Source organism: Pecten maximus, chromosome 10 (genome assembly GCF_902652985.1).
Source record: "Pecten maximus chromosome 10, xPecMax1.1, whole genome shotgun sequence".
NCBI lineage: Eukaryota > Metazoa > Mollusca > Bivalvia > Pectinida > Pectinidae > Pecten > Pecten maximus.
The window spans coordinates 29497511-29520359 of record NC_047024.1 but is presented as its reverse complement, the minus strand read 5'-3'; the positions used below and the strand labels follow the sequence as shown (position 1 = coordinate 29520359).

At 34.3% G+C, this 22849-nt stretch overlaps 1 protein-coding gene across 6 annotated transcripts in view; it reads left to right on the top strand.

Moving 5' to 3' along the window:
• Positions 1-22849, top strand: part of LOC117336288 (kinesin-like protein KIF21A) — a 133161-nt gene that overhangs the window by 56033 nt on the left and 54279 nt on the right. For 3 of the 6 annotated variants that reach the window (XM_033896772.1, XM_033896770.1, XM_033896775.1), the window contains exons 5-25: positions 309-365; positions 1383-1475; positions 1955-2083; positions 2363-2530; positions 3220-3335; positions 4941-5136; positions 5595-5787; positions 6458-6524; positions 6987-7229; positions 7675-7813; positions 8186-8276; positions 9285-9320; positions 10798-10992; positions 12734-12933; positions 13254-13430; positions 14033-14041; positions 19535-19628; positions 21090-21172; positions 21493-21561; positions 21845-21916; positions 22281-22400. In XM_033896772.1, the coding sequence (XP_033752663.1) occupies positions 309-365; positions 1383-1475; positions 1955-2083; positions 2363-2530; positions 3220-3335; positions 4941-5136; positions 5595-5787; positions 6458-6524; positions 6987-7229; positions 7675-7813; positions 8186-8276; positions 9285-9320; positions 10798-10992; positions 12734-12933; positions 13254-13430; positions 14033-14041; positions 19535-19628; positions 21090-21172; positions 21493-21561; positions 21845-21916; positions 22281-22400 (2547 nt within the window). The remainder of the gene's footprint in view (positions 1-308; positions 366-1382; positions 1476-1954; positions 2084-2362; positions 2531-3219; positions 3336-4940; positions 5137-5594; positions 5788-6457; positions 6525-6986; positions 7230-7674; positions 7814-8185; positions 8277-9284; positions 9321-10797; positions 10993-12733; positions 12934-13253; positions 13431-14032; positions 14042-19534; positions 19629-21089; positions 21173-21492; positions 21562-21844; positions 21917-22280; positions 22401-22849) is intronic. The other 3 variants (XM_033896773.1, XM_033896771.1, XM_033896774.1) reach the window with 3 other exon arrangements.

The window sequence follows — 22849 nt, the reverse complement described above, 5'->3', positions numbered from 1 at the left end:
ATAATGTAATAGTTGTGTGTGGAAAAGTGTGTACGTGATTAGGTTGTTATAGGATAGGTTTGTGTTACTTCACAAAATGTTCTTTATCTGGTTGTTTTACAGAATCCAGGAGAACTGATGGACAAAAAATAGCCATTAAATCTGTATCATGAGTGTTATATCTTTGTTACATTTATTATATATGCTATAAACTTAATTTCTTTTCATCCTCTAACTATAAAACACTTTGTCTATTCATCAGCCATATAATGACATTGTTTTTGTCTCACACCCTCTGTTTTATAACAGTCGTTTGTTTTATACTCCAGCTGTATAATGAAGAGATTTTTGATCTGCTTGACATCACACGGGATCCCGAGTCAAGGGTAAGTATGGTGGTTATTTTTAAAAGGTAAACATTAGTGGTCAGTTAAGATCAGCATATTGTCAGTTAAGGTCAGCATTAATGGTCAGTCAAGGTCAGAATTAGTGGTCAGTCAAGGTCAGAATTAGTGGTCAGTCAAGGTCAGCATTAGGGGTCAGTCAGGGTCAGCATTAGTGGTCAGTCACTGTCAGCGTTAGTGGTCACTCAAGGTACTGGGGTAAGCATTAGTGGTAAAATAGTCAAGGTCAGAAATAATGTCAATCAAGGTCAGCATTAGTGGACAGTCAAGGTTAGCATTAGTGGTCAGTCCAGGTTAGCATTAGTGGACAGTCAAGGTTAGCATTAGCGGTCAATCAAAGTCAGAATTAGTCGTCAGTCAAGGTAAACATTAGTGGTCAGTTAAGGTCGGCAATAGTGGTCAGTCAATTAAAGGCTATAGTGGTCAGTCAGGGTTAGCATTTGTGGTCAGTCAGGGTTAGCATTAGTGGACAGTCAAGGTTAGCATTAGTGGTCAATCAAAGTCAGAATTAGTCGTCACTCAAGGTAAACATTAGTGGTCAGTTAAGGTCGGCAATAGTGGTCAGTCAATTAAAGGCTATAGTGGTCAGTCAGGGTTAGCATTATTGGTCAGTCAAGGTTAGCATTAGTGGTTAGTCAAGGTTAGAGTTAGTGGTAAAATAGTGAACGTCAACATTACAATGTAGTAGACTGTCAAGGTCAGCATTAGTGGTCAGTTAAGGTCAAAATTAGTGGTCTGTCAAGGTCAGCATTAGTAGTCTGTCAAGGTCAACATTAGTAGTGTCAAGGTCAACATCAGTGTCAACAAAGATAAGTCATCCAATTAAATCATTGTCAGATCTAAATTTGTAGATAGCGTCAGCACTTTGGTTATCATTGATTTTTAAATTACTACCAGAGAGATATGAGAAAAATTGTAAACAATAATTTCAGTGTTATTAATATTTGTTGGCCCTTGGGGGTCTGCAGTTAGTTTGAATTGTATGATGATTGTTTTCAGGGGAAGAAATCCCACATAAAGATACATGAGGATGCTACTGGAGGAATCTATGTTGTAGGTGTAACAACACGGCCTGTTGTCTCTCCAAAGGATGTAAGTGATACATGAAGTCATTTCTATCTTTTACTTATAATTATAAAGATTGTTAAAACATTAGGAACTATTGGAAAGTGTTGATCAAATGAGGCTTATTACAAAGTCTTCAGGTATTCATGGCTAAATATATAACCTTGACCTATTCAAGGTCACATAAATTATTTGTTCAGCACTTCAGCAAAGGAATACAGGCCTCATGGAGCTCTTGTTTTGGTAATAACTTTTTGAAATGTTTCCCTTGAGTTATTTCCCTTGTCTCTTTTAAAATAGGAAAATAAAATCAAGATGAAGGTTCAGGGGAAGTTTAAACAAAAACTATTCTGATACAAATTCTTATTGCCGTTTAGATTAGGTTCAAGACATTTGGTCTTATTGGTTAAAATAAAAAAAACAAGAATATGTTTGAATTCTGTATCTTTGGCTTGTTTTTAATTGTTCAATTTCAAATTATGTTTTTTGTTGTTGTTTTTTTCAAGACTATGCAATGTTTAGAAAACGGTGCTTTATCTCGGTCCACTGCCAGTACGAACATGAATTCTCAGTCATCACGGTCACATGCCATCTTTACCCTCACCATCAAACAACACCGCGTCGTCAAGGATGAGGTAGGTCATGTTTGTATTAGAACCGATCAGTTAAATAATAAAGAAGTGTTATGATAATCACTTAAGGCTGTATGCTACCTTAATGTGACATACACATGAAAAGTTTTAGACTGAAAAACTATACCAGAAATAAATTGGAATTTTCCCACATTTCAATGAGGCTTCATATTCTTGAATAGTTTATACAAGTAGAAATTTATGTCTGAAATTTTCGGTTTGGTCACATAGATTAATTAAATTCATGATAAAAAAAAAGAACTGGTTTCTCTCCATTTTCAGTGTCTTGATGAGGAAGGTAAAGAAACGGATTCCACACAAGACCTGAATGAATTTGAGACGTTGACTGCCAAGTTCCACTTTGTTGACTTGGCTGGCTCGGAGAGGTTAAAAAGGACAGGAGCTACAGGTGATCGTGCCAAAGAAGGAATCTCAATTAACTGTGGTCTGGTATGTCTGCTTCTACAGTCAGTTCAGCCTTATAGTAATAGGTGGCTGAGGTTGATACTATGCATCTTTCTGAACTAACTACATTTATCAACATTCATCATTATCAAATATCTGTATTAAAATTGACTGACTCTAAGAATGACAAAACAATAAAAGACAACAAATCTCCATTAATTCATGTGCTAACTAATGATATTTATGAAGAATTTGGTGTATGATTTTAACATTAGAAATTTTTCACTAAAACAATATTTTTCTAATCTTAGCCATCAACGTAGAGTGTTGCCCCAAGGGACATAACTCTTTACCTATGAAAGTTGAATAGTTCCCCAGAATCATGGCCTTTTTGATTATCATGGTAGAAACGGTTGGACCAGAGGTGTTTGTTTATATAGAAGTGATAGACCAAGTGATTTTATGTTGCTTTAGACGAGCCTTGACAAAGGCTTTGAAGGCCTTTATTAATATCTGTAGGTCCTTCAAGATTAATGCCTTAAATTTTAGAATAAAAAAGGATGAAGTGGTTCATCCGCAAAACATAACAGGCCCTAGATTTATTTTCAGTCTGTGGTTGATCGAATGAATATAGATGTTAAATGAATAATACTTTTTGAAAATTTGGTCCCTAAATCATATCTAAAATGAACAGTTGTTTCTCTGTCTGACAACATATGATTTTTCTGTTTCAGCTTGCCCTTGGTAATGTGATATCAGCTTTAGGAGACAAAACTAAAAAAGGATCTCATGTCCCTTATAGGGACTCCAAACTAACTCGACTACTCCAGGACTCCTTAGGGGGAAACAGGTACATTAACAGGCTAAAAATCTACTCGACTACTCCACGGTTGTGCTCTATCAGGTTTTATCGTACAGTGGAACTTCGTTAACTCGAAGTCGACGGGACCACGAAAAAACTTCGAGTTATCCGAGTGTTCGAATTAAGCGAGTTATCGTTTTTGGTGAAAAGTTTGGTCAACATTATATAATCATTATAACTTCGCTCTGTCGCTCATCAGTTTAGTGTGAAGACTGGTCAATACATGCAAATATATATGTAATGTTTCGTTATTTCACTTGCAATTTGGTGTAGTTTTGCCGATATACAGTCACGATAAAGTTTCTTTCACTTAGTCACTTCAATAACGATCTGATGTGCAAGTCATGTTTGCAAAAGGTATACGATAAAACGGAATTCGACAAAATAACAAGTTATTAATGTCAAAACAAATAACCGTTTAAGTTTAACACAGATTACATACAAAACGTAACAGAACCATTACCTTTAATTGGACATATATAAAATACTGTTTGATCGGCCTACTTACTTTTTATTCATAACCACGCCATTTCCATGTGTATTAGCACCGGAAGTTGGGCTGCGCATGTGCGTATAAAATGTTACTGAAACTGAGTTGGCGTTTTATCCGATTTAATAGACAGCACTGACCGTTACAGTTGTACTCTGAACACCTCGGCAGTAATTACGCTATTGTTTCAGCAGTTTAAAGATTTAATAGGCGCCGGTGACTGTGTCATTTCTACACCTGTAAAAACATCAGCCGGGTAGATCTACCGGTGTGTCAGAGATTAGTTCCGCTTTAGCGAACGGGTAGATGAGTTGTTGACTATCATGTGTACTGATATCGGCGACCGCCTTGGGAAATTACCTGTAGCAGTACTTTTTATCACCAAGACTTGTTGTTATAAGATTCAACCGACAATTTCTTTTATGAATTTATGAAACACTTATAATAGCATGTAGGTTAGTAGTGCCGATATGTTCAGTATTACAAACGGAATTTAGCTCTTAAAAAATGTCGGGGTTTGCCACCGATCGACGAAAATTATACTTCGAGTTATTCGAACATTTCAAGTAGGATTTTTATTGTTGGGACCAAATTTTTACTTCGTATTATCCGAGTTTTTCGAGTTATCCGAATTCGAATTTTCCGAGTTTTTTTTACTAAGATAAAGAGAGAATTCGGCCGGGACCGGCGAGGTACTTCGAGTTAAGCGGGGTATTCGAGTTATCCGAGTTCGAGTTAACGAAGTTCCACTGTATTTTGAAATGTAGCTTCCTTGCTCCTGTGGCATAATAACATAAGGTCATCAATGTGGATGATTTTTTATATAATGCAGGAAAAATAGAAACTTTAGATGTCTCTATGCTATAAATATTTTCACAGGTATTTAATATACCAGGTAGATTTAGCCCTCACTTAAGTTTTCACATTTACATTATGTTATTAAAACTAAAAACCGTAAATTGACAATGCAATTAGTGATTAATTAAATCTAATTTGAAAAATAAGACAAGAAAATTGATCAAGTAAGTGCTTTCTGTTTTGCAGGAGGAATTTTCTATTAATGAGTGTTTAAAGATTAATTAATCCTCTTTTTCTCTTTTCAGTCGGACATTAATGATAGCTTGTATATCTCCATCTGACCGCGACTTTATAGAGACACTTAATTCACTTAAATATGCCAATAGGGCACGCAATATAAAGAACAAGGTGATAGCTAACCAAGACAAGGCTAGTAAACAACTGGCCGCACTACGCTCCGAGATCACACTACTACAACAGGAACTGTTAGACTACAAAACGGTGAGTATACCCGGGTAAAATTATCTATACTCCGAGATCACACTACTACAACAGGAACTGTAAGACTACAAAACGGTGAGTATACCGGGTACAATTATCTATACTCCGAGATCACACTACTACAACAGGAACTGTAAGACTACAAAACAGTGAGTATACCGGGTAAAATTATCTATACTCCGAGATCACACTACTAGAGCAGGAACTGTTAGACTACAAAACGGTGAGTATACCCGGGTAAAATTATCTATACTCCGAGATCACACTACTACAGCAATGATGAGTATTACTACAACAGCATTTGTATTGTTTATATTACAAAATCTGAGACGTGATTCAGCTTGATTACCGTCACATGGAATCCCCCCTTGTACTATACAATCGCTTTTGAATCCTTGAAATATCTTTAATATGAATGATTATGTGGAGATTTTTATTTAAGATCTTATTTTTTACAGGGTAAAACAACAGTTGATGCTGATGGTGTGGAAAGTGTAAATGATATGTTTCATGAAAATACAATGTTACAACATGAAAATGATAAGTTAATGCTACGAATAAAAGCCCTAAACGAAGCTAACGAAACGTTAAAGGAAAGGAATACACAACTACTGCGGGAGAGGGAGACTCTTGGTATCCTCAATATAGCAGGTAATGTATTGGCTGACTATAAAGATTCCATAAACCAATGAACTGGCAACTCAGCTTATTAGTGCCCCTATCACACTAAGATTTGCCCCTTGTCAGTCAGTCTCTTCTAGTCTATGACATGTATTTATTGTATACAGAAGTTGTCTTAATTGCTGAAATGTTTTGGGTTTTTGTTTTTTTGTTTTTTTTTTACTTCTGACTATTTAGAGTTTTATCCTTTTGCTCATATTTGTGCCACCATTTGTATGTAATTAAGCATTACTAGATTGTCAGAAATAGTACTCCTGTTTATTAAGCATAGAAGCTTGAGTTTTACTTTTCATAAGAGATTTACATATTGAGTTAACCTCTGTATGCTTTAAACAGAAGTTGTCTCCCCTTACCCACTTAATATTTCAGCAGCTTTTAATCGAAAACATACCAGCCCATCATTTTCTAAATCAAATTCCATTATAGAAGTTATTTGGATGTCAGCAGAAAAGTTGATTACATTCAAAGTAGATTCACTTCATGTCTTTTGACAGACAATCAGTGTGTCTTAATACAATTCCCTGTAAAACCATTCAAAATATTTGGCTACAAGTGTTTATTTATCATAATGCTCCAATAAACAAAAGTGTAACTTTGACAAGATTCCAATTAAACATTGATTTTGTCTGGTGTTTAACAGAAGATGCTAGAGCTGGAGAAGTACAGAAGTTAATAGAAGGTTATTTAAAGGAGACGGAAGAATTGAGGTATGTCAACTGTAAATGTCAAATATCAACAGGAGAAATACTAATTATTAAAACGTTACAGAAAATTAGTATATGACTTTCTTGCACTTCCAAAGTATTCCTATCTAATTGTGAAAGTAACTGAAGTCAGAAGATTTCTTAATCAATTTCTCTTGTCATGAAGGAGATGATAGTTTAAAGATATGAAAAAATATGTCACAGTGAATAAGAATTATTCGTGTATCAGTACAGTGCTTTGAAAACTTATTTCAGTTATTTCTTTATTTAATCCAGCATATAAATTGGATTTTTGTCAAATCATTTTAAGTTAAAATTTAGTTTAGTGTGAGGATGTACAACAAGGCTCACGATGGAATATTTTATTCCATAGAACCAGACATGGTATTCAAAGATATCATTTTTCCTTTGTTTACCTTAAAGATAAGAATGCATACTGAATTATTTTCTTTCTACTTTAAACAGAAGTAAATTAGCTGAGTCCGAAGCTATGTTACACACAATGAAGCGACGCCAGATGACATCACGAGTCGCTATGACTCCGATGTCTCCAATGCAGCAGTTGAGCAGTAGTATTAACCTCAGTAGCAGTATGACTATAGAGACTCCCGACCCCGACAACATGATTACCTCAATACTAGAGGAAGCCAAAAAAGACATCAAACAACTCCGCAAAGCACGAAAGGTCAAGACTCGGCATAGCCACAGGTAAAGAGAAATTAGTTTTTATGCATACTTATTATGGAGAGGAAATTATGGATGTCAGTGTCAAACTTATTAACCAATGTTCCCTTGATAATTTCTGAAAATTAAATCAATATGACAGTTTTACAATGTCAATTATATGACCACCTTTATTTCTCCCTGTTGGCTGTTTATGACAACCCGTTCAAACATACAGGGAACAGATCTTGAAATTAAACAGAGAAATAACAACAGGTTTGGATCTGTATTATGCTTGAAGTTTTCTTTTGAAGAATTCCATTTTGTAATAATCATGCTTATTTTTTGCCCTCACCATGTTATATCGTTTTCATGTCACAAATGTTTCAAACAAAAAAGTACTTATATTATCTGGGTAGCCCTTCATTTGTCTTTAGGTGGCAGCTAGTTATGTCCCCTTAATTTCTGAATTATCTCCCTTGTTTTGCAGTAGCGATAAGGAGAACATCAGTGAGGATGAGAAAGAACAGAATAATTCTGAGTCCAAAGTAGATGAGGAAGGGGAGGAGAACAAAGATGACAAAGAGAAGGAACAGGGCAAGGAAGAGGAGGGAGAACAGAATGGCGAGGTAAAAATCTGTTTAGTTGGCACTACCTGTATGGTGTCTGTGAAGTAATATCAAACTTGACATTTTAAAGTGATTGAATTTGTGTTGCTTATCAGGCAGGGAGTGAGTGGTCTTTTTGCTCTGAGATTAATAGGGTGAAAGGTGATTTATTTTGAGGACAAAAACAGCATAGCGCATTGCAATGTGATGTCATTTCAATCTTATTTGTCAAATTAATAATATGATGGACATTGAATTAATTACTTCTGTAGTGTATTTGAAATCTTGCCTATAAAATTTGGTACATACAGATATTGATGATATAAGAAACTTTTCAGTATAACATTAATGGTCTGTTATACTGCATAGTATGATAAATGTGCAATTTTACAGATTTTGGAAGATGACCTCGAGGAGGAGTTAGAGGACCTTGTTAATTCTTCTGAGGAAGAGGAAGAAGAGGAATCAGAGGACGAAGACAAAGGTACTATACATTAACTAATGCTATACTCAGTCTAACAGGAGAGGATTAACCCTCACAATTATAGTCATTAAGACTTTAGATTGCTGTTTATGTATGATCCATTCATCTCATGGAAAAATGAACTTGTATCTGTAAAAGTTGAATAATGACATTATTTATAGAATGTTAAAGAGTATATTTGGAGATAAAGTGATTTGTAAATACGGTAATTAAAAGAATCACGATTGTGAATTTTTAATGGCTTCAGACACTTTTTTTAGATAGAGTCATGGCTTCAGTTTCAACACTAGATATTCCAAACTTACATTATAAACTTATTTTATTGGGTAAGTGTTGTTGAAGATGAAGAAGAGTCTTATCTAAAGCTCAAGAATGGTCATGAACTACAGCCTGTTAAAGGATATTGATATTTATTTCTCATAATTTGAAATATATTAACATGTATATACATGAAACTTGGAATTATTGTTTAGACACACTCATAACAAATAAAACTAGTGTAATAATAAAACATTAAGATAAATGAGACAGAGGAAAGTTTTAGGTAACAATAATTTTAAAATCTAATGGATATTCTCTTAAGCTTAACATAATGATGTCTTGAAAGACACAAGTAAGATTTACCGGTACCTGAAGTGGGTAAACAGACTGATATGACTTTCAAATAGAACTGGTTTAAAGGAAAGCTGTATAAAATTTAAAAGGTATTGTAATATTTTCAATATTTTAATGGAATAGCAGTGAAATTAGCCAGAACTGATGCAAAATTCTAAATAGGATTGATATATTATTGATTTGTGATCAGCGTAATATTTATGAATCTGTCATAATAAATATAAGAGTCAATATGATAAGACGAGTGTGAGATCCCAGATGTTGTACATTAATACGAGAGTCAATATGATAAAATGAGAGATCCGAGATGTTATACATTAATACGAGAGTCAATATGATAAAACAAGAGATCCCAGATGTTGTAAATTAATCTGTTGTATCTTGTTTGTCTAGTGCAACTGTTCCTGGATTATTGGTTAGAATGGGCAGGTACAGCGTCACTCCTGGCTCATATCACCTCATTACGGTTGTCTGTTGTGCATTTTTGTGATACGAAAAAAATTGTGATTTTTAGTTTTATGTTGTTGACAATTTATCTCTCATCCTTAGCAAATACTCTTTTGTTTTTATGATTTCTTGTCTGTGAATCATCCTATCATTCAAACTTTCTAGTATATCAATTAGTGACCGTCTTTGTAAGTCCTATCTGTAGCTGTTTCCCTAGTTTTTCCATAAGGTATATCATTGTTCTTTTATAAACCATAGATATGTCAAGTTCTACTTGTAAAAACATCTTGAAATTTACATGTTGTCTAACCTAAAATCACTGTAGATGTAGTTCCTTCTGATTTAAATACCTTTTCCTTTCCAAAAAAAGTGATTCAGTCTTTGAAATGGTCAACAGGTTGAACATTGACACCAAAAAGATGAATGTTTCACAGCCCAAACAAAAAGATGGTTTCTGTGTGCATTGTAAATGTTTAAGAAAAACAGCTCCTTAGTTTTCTGTATGAAGAAAAGCAAACTATCAATTCTAGTAAAATTTAGCTTATACATATGTATCTTCAAGGGTTCTTTTAACAGGTTCATAATACATGTATATGAAATGTAGACATTGCCTTGTATGAATTTTATTACATGCATATGAAGCAAGAATTTTCCATGCCACAATCATCTGTGTAAAGTGATTGGTTGTGTTGCTTATAATTTTGGGCTTGAAAACATTTTCCATGCTTAAACAATTTTTAGTATGTTGCAAAAATTACTGAATTTATTTTGTAATGAAAAAGTATCAATAAAGATTTCCAAATATATACTCGGGCAATTTAAGTATTCATCATTCTTGGAAAAGAAGTGATCATCCAATACTGTATTCTGAATTGTCTCATTTGTAATGGCTGCGATTTAAGTCATATCACTGGGTTCAGTATCAAGATTCATTTGATCTTTTTTACTCTTCTGCATGAAAACAGATTATATGGGTTTTGGTTTTAAATTGACATGATACTTTTCAATTATAGAAGTTTCCTTTCTCTCATCATTTTCAACTTCATCAAAAAAAACTCATCACCCTGTCCTTCCATCAGTACATCACATGTAGAGCTCTTATTTTGAAAGGCAGATTTTTGAATGCATGTGGTTTTGAAAAATAGATGAACTTGTATCTTCTTTATAGAAAATTAAGTGATTTTGGATAATGTGACAATCAATTAATGACTTTTCAAAGCGATAATGATTGAAACTATATATTATGAAATATATAAGATTAACTATACTGTATTTAAGGAAATGTGTTTATGAAAGATGTCTTGTATGTTGTATATTGTAAGTAAGAATCAATACAATTGTATTTCTTAGATGATATATAAACATTTGGAATATTTGCCATTTAAATACATATGTAATATTGTACAGGCATAAAGATATCTTGAAAAATTCTAGCAAAATATTTTGATTTATTTTTCAGACTCTGATAATATTCATGAAGATTTAGCGGAATTGACTTGTGAAATCTCCATCAAACAAAAGCTTGTGGAGGAGCTTGAGCAGAGTCAGCGTCGACTACATTCCATGAAAACCCAGTACGAGGAAAAAGTCATACTGTTACAGCATAAAATCAAGGCCACAGAACAGGAGCGTGACAAAGTCCTGGCTAATATTAGTGAGTAAAATGTATTACCGTAAAAACTTTTTACACACAGGTTGTATTGGTGATCTCGGCTTGGGCCTTGCTACTTCTGTTAATTAGGGATGCTGATTAATTGTCCAGGTACATGTCAAATATGGCCACATACTTGGGATTACTGCTTATATAAATAATTCTGGACAAAAAAATATCATGATAACCAGGAGTCACGTTGGACTCTTTGTAAACTGTCATAGAGGCAAAAACCAATACAGAGAAGAAAAAACACTGGAGGGTCTTAGTGCAAATATAATCTAAGTATCCCCAGGACAACAAATGTTTACCCCAAAAATGTGTAAATTACGAGTTAGTACTGTTTAGATCACAAATAAACAATGAAAGGAAAAGGATCAGTTGGGGCATGCTCTGCTGAAATTACTGTAAAAACTCGTGTAATTTGCGCAGTTTTTTTGTACTGAAATAAAGTTTAAAGTTGGGGGTGCGCAAATTATACAGGTAGAGACGTTTTCAAGTTTGTTTTTACAGAAAAAAAATCGTCAATTCTCAAAACTGCTTATATAAAGTCCTATATATGTATTCATTTACCATTATTTGACAATAAAACTGGCTGTACCTTGCATATTTACACTAAACACTGAGCAAACTGTAGGATGATCACATGTGGTCACTTTGATAACCGGGACCCGGCCGATCTACACATTTTATTTGGGAGAGTCTTGTAAATTGTGGGAGCACTGAAATAATATCAACACGACCAGTACCCATATTTTAGAACAATCAATGATGATATAATTAGTATACCAGCCACAAGGTCAGTTACCAACAGCTACAGTAGCAGTCATACATACGTTAACACCCACATTCAAGCGGACATTATTTCTGTCGTCAATTACCACATTAAGCTTTTATATTGGGCTAGATAATTAGATTAATTAGACACTTATGGAGATATACATGCAAAAGTGATTACTTAAATTTACTTTACTTTGAAGGTGTGTGTAAGTTTGAGGTGATAAATGTTCATAATGCAGTGTGCACGGTGGTTACCGTACGTAAGTTAGCTTTTCCTCTTACGGTCGATTTAAAGAAAATAAACAAGACCCAATTTAGCTATTTCCTCATTACAAATACAAAATAATCATATTATTATAATCACCAAGTATATATTAGAATGATTTTAAGCAAAGTTTTGTACTAATCTGTGTTAGTGTCATTTTCATACATCGTTTTCGGGACCTCCTGGACATCGTATTTGGTCAAAATTTTTCATGCGTAAAATAGACGGATTGAAGTTTTTTTTCCAGCATTTTCAGCCCCAAAAAGTACCTGCGCAAATTACATGAGTTTTTGCGGTACTTAATAGTCCCGTACCAGCGAAACTGGGAGGACTAAGTTTTCCTCTCTATCTTGTACATATGTATGTAAAACCAAAGTTTGGCAGCACTTTAGCGGCTTCATTCCTTGAATGATTTTGTTCAAACTAATAAATGATAAAGGACCATAATATCTCGGACGAGGTTGATTTTTAGGGTTGTTGGGTCAAAGTCAAGGTGACTGTTACTATTTTTAGAAGGTCATTGTCAGTGCTATAGAGGCGTCATTCCTGAAGGGATTTGGATCAAATTTCTGGCATTTGTAAAGGACCATAATAGCTAATCCAGGGCCAGTAATGTATGGCTTCAGTAATGCTCAATATGTTCCAGGGCCAGTAATGTATGACTTCAGTAATGCTCAGTATGTGTGTTTTTTCTTGCAGATCAAGTTTCGACAAGCAACCATGATCAAGTGAAGAAAGTAAAAATGGATTTTGAGAAGAAATTATCGGTCCTCCAGACAGACCTGAAGAAGATGCAGGCTGCTAAAAAGGACCATGCCAAACTTGTCAAAAACCAGTCTCATTACGAAAAACAGTTGAAAACTCTCCAGCATGAACTCGGTGAAATGAAAAAGACAAAGGTGTGAATTTTAGAGTTGTAGGGTAATATGTAGCCTGAGTCAATGAAATACTCAGTTTTATAAAACTGCTATTAGTTTAGTCATAATAATCATAATTCATTAAATAAATGTTATATGTAATAAAGAAAGGATTCAACTTGGAACTTTAGTGATACTTTAACTGTGCTCTGGCATTCAATGTTTCTTAAATAATTGTTTAAAAATATCATGGGGAAAAGGTTCCAATAGTTTTATATGTAAAATTTCACCTAACCTCTTACAACAGGTTCTGATTTGAGTAAGAGTTGTCTGTCCTTACATAAGTTGTCTCCTCTTTGTAGGTGCGTCTCATGAAACAAGTGAAAGAGGAAGCTGGGAAATCTCGACAGACAGAATTACGAAGGAACAAAGAAGTTACACAGCTGAGAAAGGAACAGCTCAAAAAAGAGAACATTATTCGAACGCTGGAGAAAGCAAGCAAGCATCGAGAGGTCGTTCTAAAGAGGAAACAGGAGGAGGTAATGACCTATCTTCATAGTATGCTTAATCTAATTACTATTTTATGTTCAGGTTGAAATGGACAACCAGATTGTATTTAAAGCTTTTCTGAAAATGTCATCCAAAAGCAACATAGTTTTATCACAAAGTGAATGTAGCTTAGAAAAAAAAAGAAAAAAAATGTAAAAATGTTTGATTTTAAAATTAATAAAATTATACGAAATAAACATGCTGAAAGCAGAATGAATTATTGTAGTTATTTCCCTTTCAACTGTGATAATGAGAATGAATACAAATATTTTAACGGTTTTGTAATGACTTTGCTGTGATTTATAGACTAATTTTTGCCACTTTTTAATGCCAGCATTATATAATTTTGGTTGTGGGTTTTACTGATCTATCTAATGTTGGGCTAGTTTTTATCTGAATTTGAATGACTGGTACATCATTGTTATAAAAGTCTTTCTCAGATCTGAAGTTACATTTGCTGTCATAGGATTGATACATCTGTGTGTAGTTTCAGTATTACCTGTAAGGTGTTATTTCTAACTACAGTATCTGGCCCAGTATGGAGATTTTAATTAAGTACTGGTTTTCTAGTGTGACTTTCTGTAATTTGTAGCTAGAAGAGGTAAGTCTGCAGTGTGATGTTATTACCTTGTGTACACAAAGATGTCTGTATGTATTATAAGTTATTATAGGGAGTGGAAATAAAATATATGCTAAGAACTCAATATTGGATTATAAACTCGACCAAGAAGAGCATTTATTGAGAGAAAAATACCATACAAAGTATTCAATATTATATAAACTGGACCAGGAATAGCTGTTATAGGGAGTAGAAGTACCATACATACTTAACACTTGATATTGTATAAATTTGACCAGGAATAGCTGTTATAGGGAGTAGAAGTACCATACATACTTAACACTTGATATTGTATAAACTTGACTAAGAATGGCAGTTATAAGGAGTACTATACATACTTAACACTTGATATTGTATAAATTTGATCAGGAATAGCTGTTATAGGGAGTAGAAGTACCAGACATACTTAACACTTGATATTGTATAAATTTGACCAGGAATAGCCGTTATAGGGAGTAGAAGTACCATACATACTAAGTACTCGATATTGTATAAACTTGACTAAGAATGGCAGTTATAAGGAGTACCATACATACTTAACACTTGATATTGTATAAACTGGACCAGGAATAGCTGTTATAGGGAGTAGAAGTACCATACATACTTAACACTTGATATTGTATAAACTTGACTAAGAATGGCAGTTATAAGGAGTACTATACATACTTAACACTTGATATTGTATAAATTTGATCAGGAATAGCTGTTATAGGGAGTAGAAGTACCAGACATACTTAACACTTGATATTGTATAAATTTGACCAGGAATAGCCGTTATAGGGAGTAGAAGTACCATACATACTAAGTACTCGATATTGTATAAACTTGACTAAGAATGGCAGTTATAAGGAGTACCATACATACTTAACACTTGATATTGTATAAATTTGATAAGGAATAGCCGTTATAGGGAGTAGAAGTACCATACATACTAAGTACTCGATATTGTATAAACTTGACTAAGAATGGCAGTTATAAGGAGTACTATACATACTTAACACTTGATATTGTATAAATTTGATAAGGAATAGCTGTTATAGGGAGTAGAAGTACCATACATACTAAGTACTCGATATTGTATAAACTTGACTAAGAATGGCCGTTATAAGGAGTACTATACATACTTAACACTTGATATTGTATAAACTTGACTAAGAATGGCAGTTATAAGGAGTACTATACATACTTAACACTTGATATTGTATAAATTTGATCAGGAATAGCTGTTATAGGGAGTAGAAGTACCATACATACTTAACACTTGATATTGTATAAATTTGACCAGGAATAGCTGTTATAGGGAGTAGAAGTACCATACATACTAAGTACTCGATATTGTATAAACTTGACTAAGAATGGCAGTTATAAGGAGTACTATACATACTTAACACTTGATATTGTATAAATTTGATCAGGAATAGCTGTTATAGGGAGTAGAAGTACCATACATACTAAGTACTCGATATTGTATAAACTTGACTAAGAATGGCAGTTATAAGGAGTACTATACATACTTAACACTTGATATTGTATAAATTTGATCAGGAATAGCTGTTATAGGGAGTAGAAGTACCATACATACTAAGTACTCGATATTGTATAAACTTGACTAAGAATGGCAGTTATAAGGAGTACTATACATACTTAACACTTGATATTGTATAAATTTGACCAGGAATAGCTGTTATAGGGAGTAGAAGTACCATACATACTTAACACTTGATATTGTATACATTTGATCAGGAATAGCTGTTATAGGGAGTAGAAGTACCATACATACTTAACACTTGATATTGTATAAATTTGACCAGGAATAGCTGTTATAGGGAGTAGAAGTACCATACATACTAAGTACTCGATATTGTATAAACTTGACTAAGAATGGCCGTTATAAGGAGTACCATACATACTTAACACTTGATATTGTATAAATTTGACCAGGAATAGCCGTTATAGGGAGTAGAAGTACCATACATACTTAACACTTGATATTGTATAAACTTGACTAAGAATGGCCGTTATAAGGAGTACCATACATACTTAACACTTGATATTGTATAAATTTGATCAGGAAGAACAGTTGACTGTTTGGTAAAGCCCACCAGTACTCGTCATTCTGATTTATTGATGTTTTTTGTAGAATTGTTGCACTTTTACTTCAAATTTGTTTATTTTTCTGGCAAAGTTGTTAAAGAGTACATATTAAATCTTTTGTAAAAATTGCATTTTAATTTTCTTTTACCAGTACTGATCTACTTTTGGATTATTATCGAAGTCACAAGTGTGAATTGTGAACTTAACTCCCATTGCCTTCCCAAGCCTCAATACATTTTAACACAAGCACGTACTGGAGAAAACTCACAAAAGAATTGGTTTGATTAACAAAAGCTTGTGTCCCACATAACAAGTTGATCCATGTAACAGGAGTCACAGTTAATACATGATGTAGATATCCTCAGTTTTGAATGATTTGGAAGTTAAATATGTTAATTTGATACAAAATTTGGACACAGTCATTCGAGACCAAATTGAAGTGTTAAATGGAAACAGCCAGGATAAGAAGTGGTGCATTTGACTTACTTAATTTCAATTTAAGAAGCTTTTTGTATGATGTTAGTACTTCGTTCGATCAAAAGTATGTTTTGTGAACTTAAGAATTTTTTTTTTTTTTAAATTATAAAATGTATTTAGTCACTGTATTACATCCTGGGTAAAGGGACCTATAACTACATGTACAATTTTAATCTGTACATTATATATACAATGCCAGTGTACCTAATGTGACGAAATAAGGGTGTTAGCATACATTCATGTTGAAAGACAAAAATCTGTCCAAAGAAAACATACAACAACATGAATTCATGCAGTCAGAAAATTGTAATATTGAAAAAATATCTATAATAATGCTATATCACCACAGGAAATAGTTTGCTATGTGGAAATAAAATATTTGCCGCAGGATCACTTCTTTTAAACAAATATATGGGGTATGCTTCTATTAAAATTTGATCCAGAAAAATAACTGAGTATGCTGACATCTTGCTTTGTATGTCCATGTAAACATAACTGTCATACAACATGTACAGGATTACTATCTACATTGGTGATAGGGACGTTAATTTTATGTCCATGTAAACATAACTGTCATACAACATGTACAGATTTACTATCTACATTGGTGATAGGGACGTTAATGTTATATCCATCTTTATGGTCTTGTTCAGCACCTTGTCAACCTCACACTTTGTCATAACAGCATTAAGTGTTTTTCTGCACACTTAGAATCAAAATCTATTACTGATAAAAATTACAAAACTGGGAACAAATAAAGCTGGAATGATTTTGAAGATGTTCATGTGTTAAGATTTGTTCTTTATCTGGTTTGATAATTGCTTTTCCAATAAATGTAGCCAAGGTATCCAAAGATTTCTTACATACAGGTTATTGTGTTAATGAGTTACGGGGTATTGTGTTAATGAGTTACGGGGTATTGTGTTAATGAGTTACGGGGTATTGTGTTAACGAGTTACAGGGTATTGTGTTAACGAGTTACAGGGTATTGTGTTAATGAGTTACTGGGTATTGTGTTAATGAGTTACAGGGTATTGTGTTAATGAGTTACAGGGTATTGTGTTAATGAGTTACGGGGTATTGTGTTAATGAGTTACGGGGTATTGTGTTAACGAGTTACAGGGTATTGTGTTAATGAGTTACTGGGTATTGTGTTAATGAGTTACGGGGTATTGTGTTAATGAGTTACAGGTTATTGTGTTAATGAGTTACGGGGTATTGTGTTAATGAGTTACGGGGTATTGTGATAATGAGTTACGGGGTATTGTGATAATGAGTTACGGGGTATTGTGTTAATGAGTTACGGGGTATTGTGTTGATGAGTTACGGGGTATTGTGTTAATGAGTTACGGGGTATTGTGTTAATGAGGTACGGGGTATTGTGATAATGAGTTACGGGGTATTGTGATGAGTTACAGGGTATTGTGTTAATGAGTTACTGGGTATTGTGTTAATGAGTTACGGGGTATTGTGTTAATGAGTTACGGGGTATTGTGTTAACGTGTTACAGGGTATTGTGTTAATGAGTTACTGGGTATTGTGTTAATGAGTTACGGGGTATTGTGTTAATGAGTTACGGGGTATTGTGTTAATGAGGTACGGGGTATTGTGATAATGAGTTACGGGGTATTGTGATGAGTTACAGGGTATTGTGTTAATGAGTTACGGGGTATTGTGTTAACGAGTTACAGGGTATTGTGTTAACGAGTTACAGGGTATTGTGTTAATGAGTTACTGGGTATTGTGTTAATGAGTTACGGGGTATTGTGTTAATGAGTTACGGGGTATTGTGTTAATGAGTTACGGGGTATTGTGTTAATGAGTTACGGGGTATTTTGTGAATGAGTTACTGGGTATTGTGTTAATGAGTTACGGGGTATTGTGTTAATGAGGTACGGGGTATTGTGTTAATGAGTTACGGGGTATTGTGTTAATGAGTTACTGGGTATTGTATTAATGAGTTACGGGGTATTTTGTTAATGAGTTGAAAGTATCATACCAATCCTCCTGTAGCATCTGAAAGTCACCAACATTGTTAGTAACAGCCATATAGGAGGAAATCAGCTGTTGACTTTATTTCCAAGCCAGTAGTGTTTATCCAAAAAGCCAATGAAAATGAAATTAGATCTGTGATTTATTGAGGCAATTTAATTGCTTTATCATGGTTTGAAGATTATGACTAACACAGATTTAAGCCTATCATTTCTTTCTTTGTATCAGTTCAGTTTATTATCAGTCCAGAATGGAGGTACATCTGACCCTGATTAGGAAATAGAGTTGGTTTTGAGTAAGAAATTAAACACTATATAGTTCAAGTTGAAGTTTGTATTGGATGTGATAGAGGGTTTCTTCCCTCTGGGCTTTGTATAATCTTTGCTGTTTTGTTTGGTTATTTTGATATTATCCAATGTTGTATTGACTTAATGAAACTTTACAATCATTGAAATGAAAAAGAGAAAAAGTTACCTGCTTATGGCCAACATACAAAAAAGCTGAAGATTATATTTATTAGCAGTAGTAATATTATCTATCTCTAACAGATACTAAAGCAGATAGCTTGTCTGCAGAAAAAAAAAAAAAGACATATATATTTAGGCAAAAAGTGGTTTATTTGATATAAGATACTGGTTAGTTTTGTCATTAAACTTTACGGTAACGTGACTCGGTCACAGTAGAGTTTCCCTGGGTAGTAGATTCTGTGAGGCCCATACGGTAACGTGACTCGGTCACAGTAGAGTTTCCCTGGGTAGTAGATTCTGTGAGGCCCATACGGTAACGTGACTCGGTCACAGTAGAGTTTCCCTGGGTAGTAGATTCTGTGGGGGCCTCAGTATACGCCTCTCTTGTTAGCTGTGATGAGAAAGGCAGGATAGTATTGGTAAATTTATACTTTTATATTTCCAGGTTGAGACTCTGAGAAAGAAAAATATGCCAAATATGTCGGCTAGAACAGCAGGTCGTGTGGGTAGATACGAGAGGCCAGTAACGATACCCATAGGTGAGTAATAAACAAATGTTAATGTAGGTAATTAACTACAGTCGAATCTGTCCAAACGACCATCTCTGTTTAGCGACCCTCTGTTCTAAGCGACCATTTCAATTCCTCCCGAGCGTTTTCGCTATATATTTTAACTCTATTAAGCGACCCTCTGTTTACGCGACCAGCGACCACAATTTTTCGTTCCCGTAATAAAAATAACTCTCCAATAAGCGACCAGAAGTCTCCAAAATGCCTTACATAACCAAGTAGTTTTACTTTTCGTGCAAAAGGACGGGATATGAGGCGAAGTGACCGTCTGGAATTCTGACGATTTTCAGACGTTTTATATACGATATATCAATTTGCATGCGAAATATAACAATGAAGGAATGCATAAACAGATAACTTACTGTTAAATCGTGATTTGTTATCTTTTTTGAGACATTAAAACAGATATTTGCCAGTGAAAAAGTCGCCGTTTTTAAAGTAGGAAATGCAGGAACGCAAATAATAATCGGAGCGGAAATCCGGACCAAGATTTCAGGAATTAAAAAAAAACATATAAATAATTTGAAAGTAAACTAATTAACCAATGAAATATATTTCTCATGTTAAATCGATGTATTTTGCTATGCTGAAAGAATTTCAAAAAATACATATAGTGATGAAAATAAGCACAGTAATAATTATTCAAAAAAAAATACACAAAAAAAAAAAAATTGTTTTGTTTTATTCAAAGTGGTGGTTCATTTTTCATATATATTATAAATCATTATTGCCAATTGATAAAGCGAATAAAAAGCTTATGAACATTAATTAAATTTAAGATACCATCTCTATTAAGAGACCACTCTCCATTAAGAGACCGTTTTTCAACTTCCCTTGAGTGGTCGCTTAATACAGATTCGACTGTATATTTATCTCATGTAAATTTATTTAGGTTCACTGATTGGAACCTGAGGTACTGCCAACCTTTTCAGAGTTATAGATCCCCTACCGGTGAAACCAGGGGGACTGCAGGTTTCCTCTCCGTTGTCTAACTGCTTCATTCCTTAAGGGATTTTGATCAAACTTCACACAATGTTATAGGATTATGATATCTCCAACAAGTTTGAGTTTCAGGGACTTGGCTCAAGGTCATTTTGCGGGGGCCAGTGAGGGACATCTAATGCTTTCAATGCTCAGTATAATTGTTGATCTCAGTTCGTTAGGTGAAATATGTCTCCCAAGAGAAGCAATGTATAGTAGCTGTGTCAAATGAGAACCAATAAAAAGTGATATAATTCAAACAAAACTGATAAGCCTCATGTTCTCTCATGCCCACCATGCATAGAATTTGTACAGGATTTATAAGAGTCTCTCCTTGGAATATACATTTACATGTATTTTGCTCAATTATTTCAATGGTGTCTTGTGTTCTGGAAAGATCTTGTTGGTTGTTATCACATATAGAGGAATGCTTCTGTTTTGCTGTGGCAGGTCCGTCATCCACAAGAAGACGAAGACGAGGGGATTTCTCGGCAAAGGCTGCAAAGCAGAAATGGGATGCCATTGAGAAAAACGTAAGCAGATGTTTTGTCTCCAAAATAGTTTTTATATCAAAAAAATAACAAACTAAAACATTTTCTTATTGTATACCTCACAATGTTATCATCCTTTCTGATGTCTGTTATCAATTGGCTGTTTAATAAATATCGCCTTAAGTTGGCTTTTTTTTTTCTTTTCAATATCTGGTCTTTACATAAAGTTGCTACATCAAATCAAATGATATTTTCAAACATGATCCTTTAGAATTGAACCTATCTGTGGATTTAAAAAACAAAGAAATTTGATAAAAGTTATACATTGTTGTTTCATTATGAAAATATATTGTATTTTACAGATTGGGTCTGTGATAAACAAAAAACAAACAATAGCGTACATGGAGCGGGACATGGATGTCTGGTTAAAGGTATGTCATTCTGTATCAGTATTGCTCGGTCTGTTTCACAGTCTTCACAGCAGATACAACATCGTCTATAATGGAGCTTCATGGATCCAGTGATGTTGTGGTAGACCAAGAATACTTGGTCAGTTTTTAATAGAAAAATAAATATTTTTAAAGGAAATTAGTGACTCTTGAACTCTCAATATTTATTCAAATACACTCAGTTTTGTGTTTAAATATTTACACATATATATTTAATTGAAATGATTGCATATTACTTTTCATTTGTTGTTTTATTCCAATTTAGTACAGAGAAAAAATCTGTAAGAAGATGGAAAAGTACACAAAAAGACGAGATGCTGCCATAGCAAACAGTCGGGTAAGTGTACTTTTGGCAACACCTAGCTCCAACTTTAATTCTGTACAAGTTATATTTCAAAATAACAGCAAAAGGGAGTCACAATCAATTATGTTCATTCATATTTATACCTTAGCTTGTTAATGTAGTTCAAGTTTGTTTCAGGAGGACTCTAAACTCTTTAAAACACTTTCAATTTCAAAATGGACTCTAAACTCTTTAAAACACTTTCAATTTCAAAATGACCTTGCCTATGACCTCCTATGTTACATTAAATGTGACCCCAATGTCAACATTTCTGACCTTGTATGCTACCCAGCTTGCACCTTGTTGTTAAATGACACTGTACTATGTAACCTTTGACCTATGACCTTGTATGTTGTAGGATCCCAAAGATGTTAAAGCCCTGAGTGACACAGTTGAAACACTGAACCTACAAGTCCAGCAGTCACAGGAGAACATCACAGAGTGTCAGGCCAACATCATGCAGATGGAAGAGGCTAAGGTAGGTTCTAGTGGGGAGACATGGGGGCCGACTCTGGGAACATCACAATGTCAGACTGACATCACACAGATGGAGGAGGCATTAAGATAGGTTCTAGTAGACATGGGGGCTGACTCTGGGAACATCACAATGTCAGACTGACATCACACAGATGGAAGAGGCTAAGGTAGGTTCTAGTGGGGGAGACAGGTCTGACATCTAGTAACGTCATCAAGTGTCAGACTGACATCACACAGATGGAAGAGGCTAAGGTAGGTTCTAGTGGGGGAGACAGGTCTGACATCTAGTAATGTCATCAAGTGTCAGACTGACATCACACAGATGGATGAGGCTGGTAGGTTCTAGTGGGGAGACATGGGGGTGACTCTGGGAACATCACAATGTCAGACTGACATCACACAGATGGAGGAGGCCAAGGTAGGTTCTAGTGGGGATACATGGGGGCTGAC